We start from the raw sequence: 15,319 nt of genomic DNA, 5'->3' as shown, positions 1-15,319 counted from the left end.
CAGAGGCCAAGTTGGAAAGACTGAGAGATGCCACAATTGTGCGGGAAGTGATGGGAGTGCTTTTTTGTATGAACTATGTAGAGTGAAATTTACCTTTTTATTTGAAATATCCTTAGCCTGTTAATTAATGTTGATTTTAATTGGTTTGTTACAATAAAAGTTTTGAAATTGGAAATCCTTTTTTTTAAATATAAATTTCGAGTACCTAATTAATTTTTTCCAATTAAGTGGAAAATAACCCATGCATTTGAAAATTTGAAATCCTGCCCATTGGTTTTCTTTCTGTTGATTGTGTGGAGATCCCTTTCTTTCAAAGCTCTCTACTGGGATTGTAACCCCTTGCGATAATCAGTTACATCCCACCCCACAGCATTCAGACACAGGGAAATCTGAAATTAAAATCACTTCCAGCTCACTGACCAATGAAGCAAGCAGTGCTTTGTAAAAGCAGTAAAAAAAAAACGTACCCAGGCACGCCTCCAGATTCCATGTGATTGGCTAAGGTGACATCGTGTGACCAAACATCATACTGCCATTTCCGAAGTCCGATGACACCACACAGCACATTACCAGAATGAACGCCAACTCGCATACTGATGTCGACTCCTGTTGCATCCCGAACTTGCCTGTAAGCAGCAAAAAGACATTGATAGCTCACATTTACTTGCAGCATTCCCAGTTCTTCAAACCAACTGATTGTATATGAACTGCTGGTAAGTTAGGTTATCAGGAAGCAAGATCCACAAGAGAAATCAGTCCCACTATAAAGTTCCAGCAATATACATTTTAATTCCGCGCCATTGAAATATGGTCAATCTTCAGTTCCTTTTTGCTAAAGATGGTTGATGTTATACAAGGAAAACATGACTGGCAGCAGTAAGTAGAAACAAGTTCTCCATAATACCAAATTACACTTGCCCAAAAATAGTTACTTATATGTTGATAGTAATAATGCAACAGATTAGGAATCAGTTTCCACCCTGATCTGACATCCAGCTGACTGTTGAGAGGCCCCTATATGGAATTATAAAATTGTGGAAAACCACCTGCATTACCAAATGTCCCCAGTTACAGGAAATGTTTCTCACATTTCCCATAGACTATACTGCCTGGTATCAGGTTTTCTTCCAAATGTCCATTCAGATTTCTTTCCTTTTTTTATATAAATTTAGAATACACCAAATATTTTTTCCAACTAAGGGGCAATTTAGCGTGGCCAATCCACCTAACCTGCACATCTTTGAGTGGTGGGGTTGAAACCTACGCAGAGAATGTGCAAACTCCACACGGACAGTGACCTGGGATCGAACCCGGGTCCTCAGCGCCATAGGCAGCAGTGCTAGCCACTGCGCCACCATGCCACCACCCCCCCCCCCAAGATTTCTTTCCAATTAAACATTTTGCGGTCCACAAATATGGCTGGTGTAGCAAAAGAGACAATATTAACGACTTTTATTTCCTGGCGTGCAACAGGTGACCACACCGCCCTGCCACCCCTGGGGCCTACATTTGAAAATAGGCAAAACTGGTGGAGGGAAGATATGTCTCCTCTCCCTGCAACCTGTAAGGATCTGAAGAGAAATTTGTTTGGTAATTCTGAACCCAGGTCATGATGGTAGCAGGCCCACAATCAAACACGAGCACACAGGCTCACGTCAACAGGAAAATCAGAACTGAAAATTAATCATGTTTGGGTTTTCCATAAAGGATGGAACACTCAGGTGGCTGCCATATTAGGAGCAGCACGGTGGCACAGTGGTTAGCACTGCTGCTTCAATTCCTGGTTCAATTCCAGCCTTTGGGTGACTGTGTGGAGGTGCACGTTATCCCCGTGTCTGCGTGGGTTTGTTCCGCGTGCTCCAGTTTCTCCCACAGTCCAAAGATGTGCAGGTTAAGTGGGGTTAAGGGGATAGGGCAGGGAAGTGGGCCTGGGTAGGGTGCTTTTTCGGAGGGTCAGTGCAGATTCAATGGGCCGAATGTCCCCCTTCCGCACTGTAGGGATTCTTCTAATACTGTATTGGTGCTTTAAAAATGATAAAGCAAGCTAAAATTATCCAAACTTAACTTCAACCATCCGAGTGTTACACAATACATTTAAACTAACAAAAATGACTTATCAATAATGGAGTTAAAGTCTTAGGTGAAAGTTTGAACTGGATAATAGCAAATCACAGCTTATTTTATATTCAATGCAATAAAATTTGACTCTAAAATCCTTTAAAGTGGATATGATTTGCAATTGCTGATTTATGCTACAGTTCAAGATGAATTTCAGCCTAGTTTAAAGCATACTTTCAATTTTGCTTGTTATTCCCTGGTTCAGTATAACTAAATTAGATACAAATTATTTTACTGGCAGTTCAACAACATCAAAAGTGAACCAGTAAATGGCCACGACCAAAGATAAATCATAAAATCACTATTGCATTGGTTGAAATGTTCACACACGAACACTGTTACCTACTTGATAGCTTCGCACATGTCAAGCCCCATTTTCACACAGTTCTTTGCATGTTTCGGTAAAGATACAGGAAGACCTGAGACGCAGTAATAGCAATCACCCAGTATTTTTATCCTCATGCACTCATTCTCCTACAAAGACAATAGTGTGAACAACATATTGTTTGTATGTTACAGTGATGAATGCAGCATGCAACAAATCATTTCTTTTAAGGATGCAATCAACTTCTTTTAGACTCCCAAACCGCCACAGAACCATGGTTCAGCAGATTACCAGAAAGTTACAGCACAGAAAGAGGCCATTCAGCCTATCGTGTCTGTCAACACATATGAATATGAAAACAATGGTTGTGACCAATACTGGGCCAATACTGTTCAATGTACATTCATACCTCACTCTGCAACTGTGTAAAAAAGTTAAAACATAATCATGAAATATTTCAAAAATGTAGATCAATAACCATAATGTTGAAGGTGACCTGGTAATTAATGTTCTCAACCAGTCATATGTTTGGATTTCATCCTCAACTGCAGGAATTCATCACATCATATATCTTAGTTCTTGGCTGGGTCACCACATGGACCATTTTATTAAAACGTACGAGTCGGAATTCTTCAGTAATTGCAGTCATTTCCCGCTGGCAGCGCACCTTCGTCAGTGGGTTTCCCAGTGGCGTGGGTGGTTACAATGGGAAATCCCATTGATAAGCAGCGGGAAGATAGAATCCCTCCACCAGCGAACGGCGCGCAGTCGAGAAACAGGCGGCTGGGGGGACCAGAGAATCCCATTCACTGTCTCATCTCAATGGAAAGAAAATCAGGTAGGTTTACTGCCTAGATCACTACCCCTAAAATAAAGAGGAGGATGTTGGGGCAGGAGACGTAAAATAAGAGTAAAAACAGTAATGATTGAGGTCCTTACCATTGCCATATGACCAACATTGAAAGGAAAACACCCATAGATTTTCCCAAATTAAGATTGTTTACTAAAAACAATCGTCCCATCATAAAATATTATAAGTTACTTGGACTTGTCATACACATGTAAAAAAAGTCCGGCCAGATCTGGATGGGTGCCCTTTGCTACATGTTAATTTAAGCCGGTTAAAATTAAGAATGGTCCACTCCCAGTGGCAGGCAGATGAGTATCATTTAAAATGGTGAAGTCTGAATAGAATTTAAGTTATTATCTCACTGGCTGACACAATTTTCCTAGATCTGCATTAGAATCCAAATGCATTACCTCTACGATAGACTGCAATAGACAATAACTGAAGTGTAGATAGATAGAAGATTAAATTATGTTGCATCAATTCTCAGCGTTATAAATTCATATTGTAAGATTACGGTGTGTGAAACAATTTCACCATTTTAATGCTGAACTGCTCAGTAAAGACCAAAACATATTGGTGGCGAACTTCATTACTTTTTACAACTTTCCTTATCCTTCGTTAATGGTCTCCCCTCCCTTCCTGAAGGCTCTTCGCAACAATTTGATTTCATGACTGCATGTCATTCTCCAGTTACTCAGTGAAGGGACCATTCTACATGAGTGAACCTAGGTTACAGGTGTCTATATGCCATTTCACCATATGAAACATCACAAACGCGCCTTACTGTGTCCTCGCCTAATATTCACATGCCCGCATCAGTCAATGGATAGCAAGTAGATACATAGTCGTGACCAATATTCCCTGCATAGACAAAGCTGTGAGGCTTATAATTGTCCTTCTACCATTACCTGGCTGATAGGAGCTGATTTAGCACATAACAGGGATTGATCCTGAAATCATACTTGTCTGTATGGCTCAGTTATGCATTTAATAAGCAGCAGGCAGCCCTTTTCCACATAATCTTCATCAAAAAGATCTTTCACTTGAAAATCCGGATTTTGAAACAATAAAAATGGTCCAAGAATTGTATTGGGGAAGCAAACAAACATATGCCCCACTAATTCAGCGTTGGTATGGTATGAGACACAGAAAGAATGGAGCGATACAGACATGCGTGTGAGCCATTTGTTTGTCTCCCAATGTTATCATACACCAACATGACTCACTCGCTATTTGGGGGATTGGTTAGCTCAGTTGGCTGGATGGCTGAGTCATGATGTGAACTGATGCCAACAGTGCGGGTTCAATTCCTGTACCAGCTGAGGGTATTCATGAAGGCCCCGCCTTCTCAACCTTGTCCCTTAAGGTGCAGTGATTCTCAGGTTAAATCACCACCAGTCAGCTCTCTCTCAAAGGGAATAGCAGCCTATGGTCCTCTGGGGCTATGGTGACATTTACACAGATTTGTAAACCACCCCCCCCCCCCCAAAAAAAAACTTTCAGCCATTCTGAAGCACAGTAATTTATTTTGGATACAGAAATATAATTATAATTTCACACCGAACTAACCACAATAATACTGGAATTATGAAAGGTCATCGACCTGAAATTCTAACTGTTCATTTCTACACAGATGCTGCTACGCAAGCATTTTCTGTTTTATTTCAGACTTCCAGCATCTGCAGTATATTGCTTTTGTATTAATGATTAAATGTAATTAATTTCGGCAGCACGATAGCACAAGTGGATAGCACAGTGGCTTCACAGCGCCAGGGTCCCAGGTTCGATTCCCGGCTGGGTCACTGTGTGCGGAGTCTGCACGTTCTCCCCGTGTCTGCGTGGGTTTCCTCCACCGGTTTCCTCCGGGTGCTCCGGTTTCCACCCACAGTCAAAGGCATGCAGGTTAGGTGGATTGGCCATGCTAAATTGCCCTTAGTGACCAAAAAGGTTAGGAGGGGTTACTGGGTTACGGAGATAGGGTGGAAGTGAGGGATTAAGTGGGTCGGTGCAGACTCGATAGGCCGAATGGCCTCCTTCTACACTGTATGTTCTATGTTCTATATGTTCTATGAATGTCTTGGATAATGAATTAAGAGAGCTAGATGCCTACCTTAGCAATCTGGTCAAACTTCCCGAAAAGTTCATTCAGCATGACAACTAGTTCCTTGGGCGAGCAGTCACTAGCCAGACGGGTAAAGCCCACAATATCTGCATACAGGATGCTGTTAACATGAAAAGAACACTACTGAGAATAAGATAAATAATTAAATCGGGAGGTTATCAATAGTAACTGAGCTAAGATGACCTGGGACAGGGAGGGAAGAAAGTGGTCCTTTCTCTATCTCTCATTAATGAAGCATCTCCTGCCATCCCTGGGTCACTCCTGCTATGAATGTGACAAAAAGGAATGCCAAACTCCAGTTTTTTGAAATGCTTTTGCATATTTCCAGGTGGTTCATACGATAATTCATGAACCATTGAGAAGCTGAATGGCTTTTTCAAGTGAGTAATCTAAAAGAACGTGAACAGTAAATTTGAATGCATCGCCATAGGTTTTGGTCATATTTTGCGACTGCTACTTTGAGACAATAGCTGAGGAATTTTCCCACGATAGCATGGTGGGGCTCTTTGTATTTTTAAATACACCTTGCGTGTTCACAACATCAAGTGGCATGTGGCACCAAAGTTTTCTGATTAAATTATGAGAAGTATTAGGCATCTCATTATAACAAAAAATTAAGACAGTCGCCATCTGTATGTAGGCATGAAATTTCCAACAGCTCAACACCATCTCTCTGCTTGCAGGGCACACAGAAGCAAACAATAATTGGCCTCTCAGCTTCTGTTTCTAACAGGTTCTTATCAGTCCACGCTGAACATAATTACGAACAAAAGCATAGATGTGGTGGGATTTTCTCCCAAAATATGTCTTGCCACGGCGGAGGAGGCCTGCCATCGGTCCTTCCCATTGTTTGCACCTCCTGCCACCGAGGAACCCACATCAGGGGCCCGTCATCAGTGGGACCGGAAAACCCACCGGCGGAAATGGCCGGAAAATTCCGGCCATGGAATGGGTGGTGGTGGAGAAGGGAGGGTTTAAGTTGTGGTGAAACCAGAAGCCTTCTCCAAGTTGAGACATAAACCATTACTCTAAGGAACGTCTTCTTTCCTACTCAATCATTCTTAAGGGAATGTGCTCAAACGTAACAGCAAAACTCCCAACATGACACTTCTTCAATGTGAACGTATAATGACATTTAGCCAACAATATGGCATACGATTCCTCATTTGTTTTCATAGGTCTAGCGCAAAAGACATTTAGCAATCCAAATGCCACAGAATCATGCAGCATATTCAAGGCATCCTCCATTACACACTTTGTGTATTAGAAGCACTGGTACAGGGACTTCCGGGTGCGGCGATGACCAGCTGAGTCGCACGTTTCGGCAGCTCCCTGTGAAACGGACTTTTGGGCTCTTGATAGGAGCCCCAACGGCAATTTTGACGGCTAAAAACACTGTGCGGTAAACCAGAAGGGAATCCCCCCTGGATACGGATGGAAAAAGGAGGAGAGAGTGGCCAGATTGCAGTGGATCCTTTAGAACAGCGGCAAGGAAGGCAAGCAAAAACCAAGATGACGTCGGAAGGTGGCAGTTTAACATGGGGCCCTGAACAACAAGAGTTCTTGAAATGCTGTGTGGAAGAGATCAAAAAGGAAATGAAGAAAGAGCTGTTGGCCCCGATTCTACAGGCGATCGAAGGGCTAAAGGAGGAACAAAAGACCCAGGAGCGGGAGCTTCGGGTCGTGAAGGCAAAGGCAGCCGAGAATGAGGACGATATACAGGGCCTGGTGGTGAAGACGGAGACGCAGGAGGCACATCAGAAACGATGTGTGGAAAGGTTGGAGGCACTGGAAAACAACGCAAGGAGGAACAACCTGAGGATTCTTGGTCTTCCTGAAGGTGTGGAGGGAGCGGACGTCGGGGCATATGTGAGCACGATGCTGCACTCGTTAATGGGAGCGGAGGCCCCGGCGGGTCCGTTGGAGGTGGAGGGAGCATACCCGAGTGATGGCGCGAGGACCGAGAGCAGGAGAAATTCCTAGAGCCATAGTGGTGAGATTCCTCCGTTTTAAGGATAGAGAAATGGTCCTTAGATGGGCGAAGAAAACTCGGAGCAGTAAATGGGGGAACGCGGTGATCCGCGTTTATCAAGACTGGAGTGCGGAGGTGGCGAGAAGGAGGGCTAGCTTTAATCGGGCCAAGGCGGTGCTTCATAAAAAGAAGATAAAATTTGGATTGCTGCAACCGGCAAGACTGTGGGTCACATATCGAGGGAGGCACCACTACTTTGAGACGGCGGATGAAGCGTGGACTTTTATTGTGGAAGAAAAACTGGAATGAGCGGGTTATTAAAAAGAACGTTCGAACAAAGTGGTGGGGCGAATGTAGGGGGCAAAGAGGGGTTTTGTGTACTAATCCTGCGATGTGGTAACTTTTCTCTCTCCCACAGGTGGTGATGGGGGGAGGAGGGGAGGTGGAGGAGATGGGGCGTTGGCCATTGGGGGCGGGGCCAAGGGAGAAGCGCGGGCATGGTTCCCGCGCTATGATAATCGTGGCGGGAATAGAGAAGCAGGAAGGAGGGGGCGTTGCACGGTGCGAGCCGAGGTCACGGGGGGAAGCCGAGGTCAGCCAGAGTTTGCTGACTTCTGGGAGCAACATGGGGGGAGTAATTACGCTAGCGGGGGATCTAGCGGGGGGGGGGGTGGGAGGGGGAATTACTGGGTTGCTGCTGCTGGGGAGAGGGGGGAGCTGGTATGGGAGAGGATGGGCGGGGGGGCACCGCCTGGGGGAGATACAGCTGCGTGGGAACCGGGTGAGGAGCTGGAAAAAGGTGATGGCTAATCGACAAGGGGGGGGGGGGGGGTAGGAAGCCCCCCAACTCGGCTGATCACGTGGAACGTGAGAGGGCTGAACGGGCCGATAAAGAGGGCACGGGTACTCGCACACCTTAAGAAACTTAAGGCAGATATGGTTATGTTACAGGAAATGCACCTGAAACTGATAGACCAGGTTAGGCTACGCAAAGGATGGGTGGGGCAGGTGTTCCATTCGGGGCTAGATGCGAAAAACAGGGGGGTGGCTATATTAGTGGGGAAGCGGGTAATGTTCGAGGCAAAGACTATAGTGGCGGATAACGGGGGCAGATACGTGATGGTGAGTGGCAAACTACAAGGGGAGGCGGTGGTTTTGGTAAACGTATATGCCCCGAACTGGGATGATGCCAATTTTATGAGGCGGATGCTAGGACGCATTCCGGACCTAGAGATGGGAAAGCTGATAATGGGGGGAGATTTTAATACGGTGTTGGAACCAGGGCTGGATAGGTCGAAGTCCAGGACTGGAAGGAGGCCGGCAGCAGCCAAGGTACTTAAAGGTTTTATGGAGCAGATGGGAGGTGTAGACCCGTGGAGATTTAGCAGACCTAGGAGTAAGGAGTTCTCGTTTTTCTCCTATGTCCATAAAGTCTACTCGCGAATAGACTTTTTTGTGCTGGGTAGGGCATTGATCCCGAAGGTGAGGGGAACGGAGTATACGGCTATAGCCATTTCGGATCACGCTCCACACTGGGTGGACTTGGAGATAGGGGAGGAAACAGGAGGGCGCCCACCCTGGAGAATGGACATGGGACTAATGGCAGATGAGGGGGGTGTCTAAGGGTGAGGGGGTGCATTGAAAAGTACTTGGAACTCAATGATAATGGGGAGGTCCAGGTGGGAGTGGTCTGGGAGGCGTTGAAGGCGGTGGTTAGAGGGGAGCTGATATCAATAAGGGCACATAAAGGGAAGCAGGAGAGTAAGGAACGGGAGCGGTTGCTGCAAGAACTTTTGAGGGTGGACAGACAATATGCGGAAGCACCGGAGGAGGGACTGTACAGGGAAAGGCAAAGGCTACGTGTAGAATTTGACTTGCTGACTACAGGCACTGCAGAGGCACAATGGAGGAAGGCACAGGGTGTACAGTACGAATATGGGGAGTAGGCGAGCAGGTTGCTGGCACACCAATTGAGGAAAAGGGGAGCAGCGAGGGAAATAGGGGGAGTGAGGGATGAGGAAGGAGAGATGGAGCGGGGAGCGGAGAGAGTGAATGGAGTGCTCAAGACATTTTATAAAAAATTATATGAAGCTCAACCCCCGGATGGGAGGGAGAGAATGATGGGCTTCTTGGATCGGCTGGAATTTCCCACGGTGGAAGAGCAGGAAAGGGTGGGACTGGGAGCACAGATCGAGGTAGAAGAAGTGGTGAAAGGAATTAGGAGTATGCAGGCGGGAAAGGCCCCGGGACCGGATGGATTCCCAGTCGAATTCTATAGAAAATATGTGGACTTGCTCGCCCCGGTACTGACGAGGACCTTTAATGAGGCAAAGGAAAGGGGACAACTGCCCCCGACTATGTCTGAAGCAACGATATCGCTTCTCTTAAAGAAGGAAAAGGACCCGCTACAATGCGGGTCCTATAGGCCTATTTCCCTCCTAAATGTAGATGCCAAGGTCCTGGCCAAGGTAATGGCAATGAGAATAGAGGAATGTGTCCCGGGGGTGGTCCACGAGGACCAAACTGGGTTTGTGAAGGGGAGACAGCTGAACACGAATATACGGAGGTTGTTCGGGGTAACGATGATGGCCCCACCAGAGGGAGAAACGGAGATAGTAGTGGCGATGGATGCCGAGAAAGCATTTGATAGAGTGGAGTGGGATTATTTGTGGGAGGTGTTGAGGAGATTTGGTTTTGGAGAGGGGTATGTTAGATGGGTGCAGCTGTTGTATAGGGCCCCAGTGGCGAGCGTGGTCACGAATGGACGGGGATCTGCATATTTTCGGCTCCATAGAGGGACAAGGCAGGGATGCCCTCTGTTCCCATTATTGTTTGCACTGGCGATTGAGCTCCTGGCGATAGCGTTGAGGGGTTCCAAGAAGTGGAGGGGAGTACTTAGGGGAGGAGAAGAGCACCGGGTATCTTTGTATGCGGACGATTTGCTACTATACGTGGCGGACCCGGCGGAGGGGATGCCAGAAATAATGCGGATACTTGGGGAGTTTGGGGATTTTTCAGGGTATAAATTGAACATGGGGAAAAGTGAGTTGTTTGTGGTGCATCCAGGGGAGCAGAGTAGAGAAATAGAGGACCTACCGTTGAGGAAGGTAACAAGGGACTTTCGTTACCTGGGGATCCAGATAGCTAAGAATTGGGGCACATTGCATCGGTTAAATTTAACGCGGTTGGTGGAACAGATGGAGGAGGATTTCAAGAGATGGGATATGGTATCCCTGTCAATGGCAGGGAGGGTGCAGGCGGTTAAGATAGTGGTCCTCCCGAGATTCCTCTTTGTGTTTTAGTGCCTCCCGGTGGTGATCACGAAGGCTTTTTTTAAAAGGATTGAAAAGAGCATCATGGGTTTTGTGTGGGCCGGGAAGACCCCGAGAGTGAGGAAGGGATTCTTACAGCGTAGCAGGGATAGGGGGGGGCTGGCACTACCGAGCCTAAGTGAGTATTATTGGGCCGCCAATATTTCAATGGTGAGTAAGTGGATGGGAGAGGAGGAGGGAGCGGCGTGGAAGAGATTAGAGAGGGCGTCCTGTAGGGGGACTAGCCTACAGGCTATGGTGACAGCCCCATTGCCGTTCTCACCGAGGAACTACACCACAAGCCCGGTGGTGGTGGCTACACTGAAGATTTGGGGACAGTGGAGACGGCATAGGGGAAAGACTGGAGCCTTGGGGGGGTCCCCGATAAGAAACAACCATAGGTTTGCCCCGGGGGGAATGGATGGGGGATATGGAATGTGGCAAAGAGCAGGAATAACGCAACTGAAAGATCTGTTTGTGGATGGGAAGTTCGCGAGTCTGGGAGCGCTGACCGAGAAATATGGGTTGCCCCAAGGGAATGCATTCAAGTATATGCAACTGAGGGCTTTTGCGAGACAACAGGTGAGGGAATTCCCGCAGCTCCCGACACAAGAGGTGCAGGACAGAGTGATCTCAAAGACATGGGTGGGGGATGGTAAGGTGTCAGATATATATAGGGAAATGAGGGACGAAGGGGAGACTATGGTAGATGAACTAAAAGGGAAATGGGAAGAAGAGCTGGGGGAGGAGATCGAGGAGGGGCTGTGGGCAGATGCCCTAAGCAGGGTAAACTCGTCGTCCTCGTGTGCCAGGCTAAGCCTGATTCAGTTTAAGGTATTACACAGGGCACATATGACTGGAGCACGGCTCAGTAAATTTTTTGGGGTGGAGGATAGGTGTGCGAGGTGCTCGAGAAGCCCAGCGAATCATACCCATATGTTTTGGTAATGTCGGCACTACAGGGGTTTTGGATGGGGGTGACAAAGGTGCTTTCAAAAGTAGTAGGAGTCCGGGTCAAACCAAGCTGGGGATTGGCTATATTTGGGGTTGCACAAGAGCCGGGAGTGCAGGAGGCGAGAGAGGCCGATGTTTTGGCCTTTGCGTCCCTAGTAGCCCGGCGCAGGATATTGTTAATGTGGAAAGAAGCCAAGCCCCCGGGGGTGGAGACCTGGATAAATGACATGGCTGGGTTTATAAAGCTAGAGCGGATTAAGTTCGTCCTAAGGGGGTCGGCTCAAGGGTTCACCAGGCGGTGGCAACCGTTCGTCGAATACCTCGCAGATAGACGGAATGGGAAAAAGAAGGCAGCAGCAGCAGCCCAGGATCGGGGGGGGGGGGGGTGGGAGGAGGAACCAGAAGGACTCTCAGGGTTGTTAATATATACTGTATAGTATGTATAGGTCGTTGCTACAGATAATTATATATTGGACTGTTAAATTATATTTTTGGAGAGTGTTACTTGTGACAAGGCAGTTGCCAATTAGGGCTAGTTTTCATTTTTGTTATTTATTATTTATTCATTGTTTGTTGTTTATAAAATAGGTCATTGTTATTTGTGTTGTTATAATATTGTGTAAAGGATGCACAATGTACTGTGTTGGTTGACCAAAAATTTTCAATAAAATATTTAATTAAAAAAAAAAGAAGCACTGGTACAGGGACCTCCACCATTGAGAATTTAGGGCGTGAGCTTGCAAAAAAATAATTAGATGGGCCACTGTCCAAATGTAAGGAGCAGCAAATGAAAGTGGCAGTGGAGAAGTAGAAACCTGCAGGCCATTGTGCTTCCTTCATACTATCGAAATCCACTGGAGTTATTGAGCTTATACTTCGGAAGAAGCTGTGGCATTGGGACAGGCTGCAGCATCTGAACTGGGCTGGACAAAGGTTCGAGTGGAAAGAATAATAAGGGCTGCAGATAAAACTTTAACTTAATAACATGGGGAACACTGGAAATGACAGAAATCAGAAAAGAAGGGCAAATTAAAGGAATAAAGGTAATGTGAATGGCCAGAGATGGGTTAATGGGCTCCCTACTAACCTCCCACCAGATACTGCCGACAGTGATCTCCCCATAGGAGACTGTAGAAAAAAGAGAAAGTGGGAGCACTTACATTATTTAGCTAGGGTCCAAGAGCTGTCAATCGTAGCTAGGTGTTTATAAACATTGCGGTTAGTTTCACAGCTGGGTATTTCAGATCCATTCAAGCATGAAGGTAAATGGAATTCAACAACCCAGATAGTTAGTTGTGTGCAAGCTGTCAATCACAGCCCAGTAAAACCAATTTCCCATTGATATGAATAAATGTGATTCAGATCAAAGGTCTGAGGGGGTTAAAACCCAGCTGATGTTGTTTTCACTTTCTCTGCTTGAGTCAGCATGTAGGGCATAGGTGAGTATTAAAGCAGTGCTTATTTTCATACAGTCTGTCTGGAGTGCTCTCTAACTTCCAGGCAGGGGTCTCTGTAATCCAGGGTCTCTGGTGGGGGGCTTTCTAATGGGGGGCCTCTGGTGGGCGTCACAGTAATGGTGGGTATTCTGGTGGGGCCCTTTGTAATGAGTCTCTGGTGTGGGTCTCTCTTATGGGGGTCTCAAGTGGGGGTCTCTTTTATGGGGTTTCTGTTGGGTGTCTCTGTAATGGGGTCTCTGGTGAGGGTCTCTGTAATGGGGGGTTTCTGGTGGGGGTCTCTTTTCTGGTGGGGTCTCTGGTGCGGAGGTTCTGGTGGGGGGGGGTGTCTGGTGGGGGTGGGATGGGAATGATTTGCATTGTGGGGGGGAGAGGGCCCTCCAACGGACTTTGAGGGCACTACCCTTAAAGAGTTATCCCCTTGGCCCACTGCGAGGTCCACTGCGTCAAGGTCACGCTGGGAAATAGCTGCATCAATTCTCTCCCACTTGAATCCCGGCCCAGAGGACTGTAATAACATATGCGTACAGCATAGGATATTATGTCTTATCACGTGTGCTCTGCCCAAAGGCAGGCTCTTGATTCACTATCTGCTGCAGTTTCATTCTGAACCATTTTGTTGGCAGTTTTTGTCAGTGGTGATTTGTCATTGCTTTCCACTGTGTGTAGCCTTGAGTAGAGTAGGTAAATAAAACGGGTACACTTTGATGGTATTCTCAAAGAGGTTTGGCCTAATAGTGTAGATTGAAGTAATACGCTGGGAGAGATCTTCCGGCTCTTCACACCAGTAGATCGCATCGACGGCGCAACCCCAATGAGAAACCTCATTGATAGCAGCAGGACCAGAAGATGCCACCAGACAATGGTGGGCCGCCTCCCCGGTGCCGAGAAACACTTCGCGGGAGGCTAGAGAATTCAACCTGTCGTCTCACATAGCTGGGGTATAACACTCAATATAAAACTGCTTTCCTCAGTGGTGTACTAGAAAATCACAATATTCGAACTAAATATTTTTTTCAAATGTAGGCATAAATTGATATTTGCATTGCAGTTTTGGCCTAATCGTGGATAGCACAATTGCTTCACAGCTCCAGGGTCCCAGGTTCGATTCCGGCTTGGGTCACTGTCTGTGTGGAGTCTGCACGTCCTCCCCGTGTCTGCGTGGGTTTCTTCTGGGTGCTCCGGTTTCCTCCCACAGTCCAAAGATGTGCAGGTTAGGTGAATTGGCCGTGATAAATTGTCCTTAGTGTCCAAAATTGCCCTTAGTGTTGGGTGGGATTGCTGGGTTGTGGGAATAGGGTGGAGGTGTTGACCTTGGGTAGGGTGCTCGTTCCAAGAGCCGGTGCAGACTCGATGGGCCGAATGGCCTCCTTCTACACTGTAAATTCTATGATAATCTATGATTAATCTAGGACAAAGGTTTGGCACAACATCGTGGGCCTAAGGGCCTGTTCTGTGCTGTATTTTTCTATGTTCTATGTTCTAATCCTGCTCCTATTCCTTATTTCCTATGTTACGATTTCTAATTTTATGAATATTTTAAGATCACGAATGGTCATACTATACCTTACATTCTGGTGCCTCTTCACATACAAACTGTGGAAATTATCACGCTTGTGTGGATAATAGTTACTCTCTTTCAAACGTTCAATAATAGCTAGTTTCATCTCCATGGATATATGACCTGGCAACACTGATAACAGCAGGCTTTCCTGGGATAAAGAAATGGAGCAGGGTAATCACAAGGGATATCTTCAATATTTTATTGCCATTAAACATTTATGATGACGTTTAATTTAATAAAATCGTTATGGCTTTAAAGTCTTGTTAACCAACTTCACAGGCTCAGACTGTCCCACAATGTCAGCGTCTGTCAGCGTTACGCATGTCCAAGAAAGAAACAGAATAACTAGGATTTCAGACCTCCTCAACCACCTGCCTACCAAAGCTTTACATTCCCAAAGCAGATGCATTGCAAATTTATGTGACAAGTGTTCATGTGTCTGTTTTAACTGTAGGGTCTCTCGGACATCAGGGGTAATTGTCTGACTCTGTGCCTCAGATAGAGCTTTACCTGCCGCAAATGCATATTGGACATTCAAGCATGTTCTGCATTGATTTTTCAAAAATTCAACTGTACTCCAAGTAATTGTCCTGAACCCATGTGGTACACCAGTCCATATTTGCATTAAACTCTCCCAGCAAGTGAGACT

At 46.3% G+C, this 15,319-nt stretch overlaps 1 protein-coding gene across 1 annotated transcript in view; it reads right to left on the bottom strand.

Moving 5' to 3' along the window:
- adcy7 (adenylate cyclase 7) overlaps nucleotides 1-15,319 on the bottom strand; it is a 244,168-nt gene that overhangs the window by 76,192 nt on the left and 152,657 nt on the right. Inside the window, exons 7-10 of the mRNA XM_072518226.1 lie at nucleotides 14,673-14,818; nucleotides 5,404-5,515; nucleotides 2,465-2,592; nucleotides 468-626 (exon numbers count right to left, since the gene is read on the bottom strand). Of these exons, the coding sequence (XP_072374327.1) occupies nucleotides 468-626; nucleotides 2,465-2,592; nucleotides 5,404-5,515; nucleotides 14,673-14,818 (545 nt within the window). The remainder of the gene's footprint in view (nucleotides 1-467; nucleotides 627-2,464; nucleotides 2,593-5,403; nucleotides 5,516-14,672; nucleotides 14,819-15,319) is intronic.

Source organism: Scyliorhinus torazame, chromosome 10, assembly GCF_047496885.1.
Source record: "Scyliorhinus torazame isolate Kashiwa2021f chromosome 10, sScyTor2.1, whole genome shotgun sequence".
Taxonomy (NCBI): domain Eukaryota; kingdom Metazoa; phylum Chordata; class Chondrichthyes; order Carcharhiniformes; family Scyliorhinidae; genus Scyliorhinus; species Scyliorhinus torazame.
Note: the sequence above shows the minus strand (reverse complement) of the source record. Positions and strands in the feature narration are given on the sequence as shown.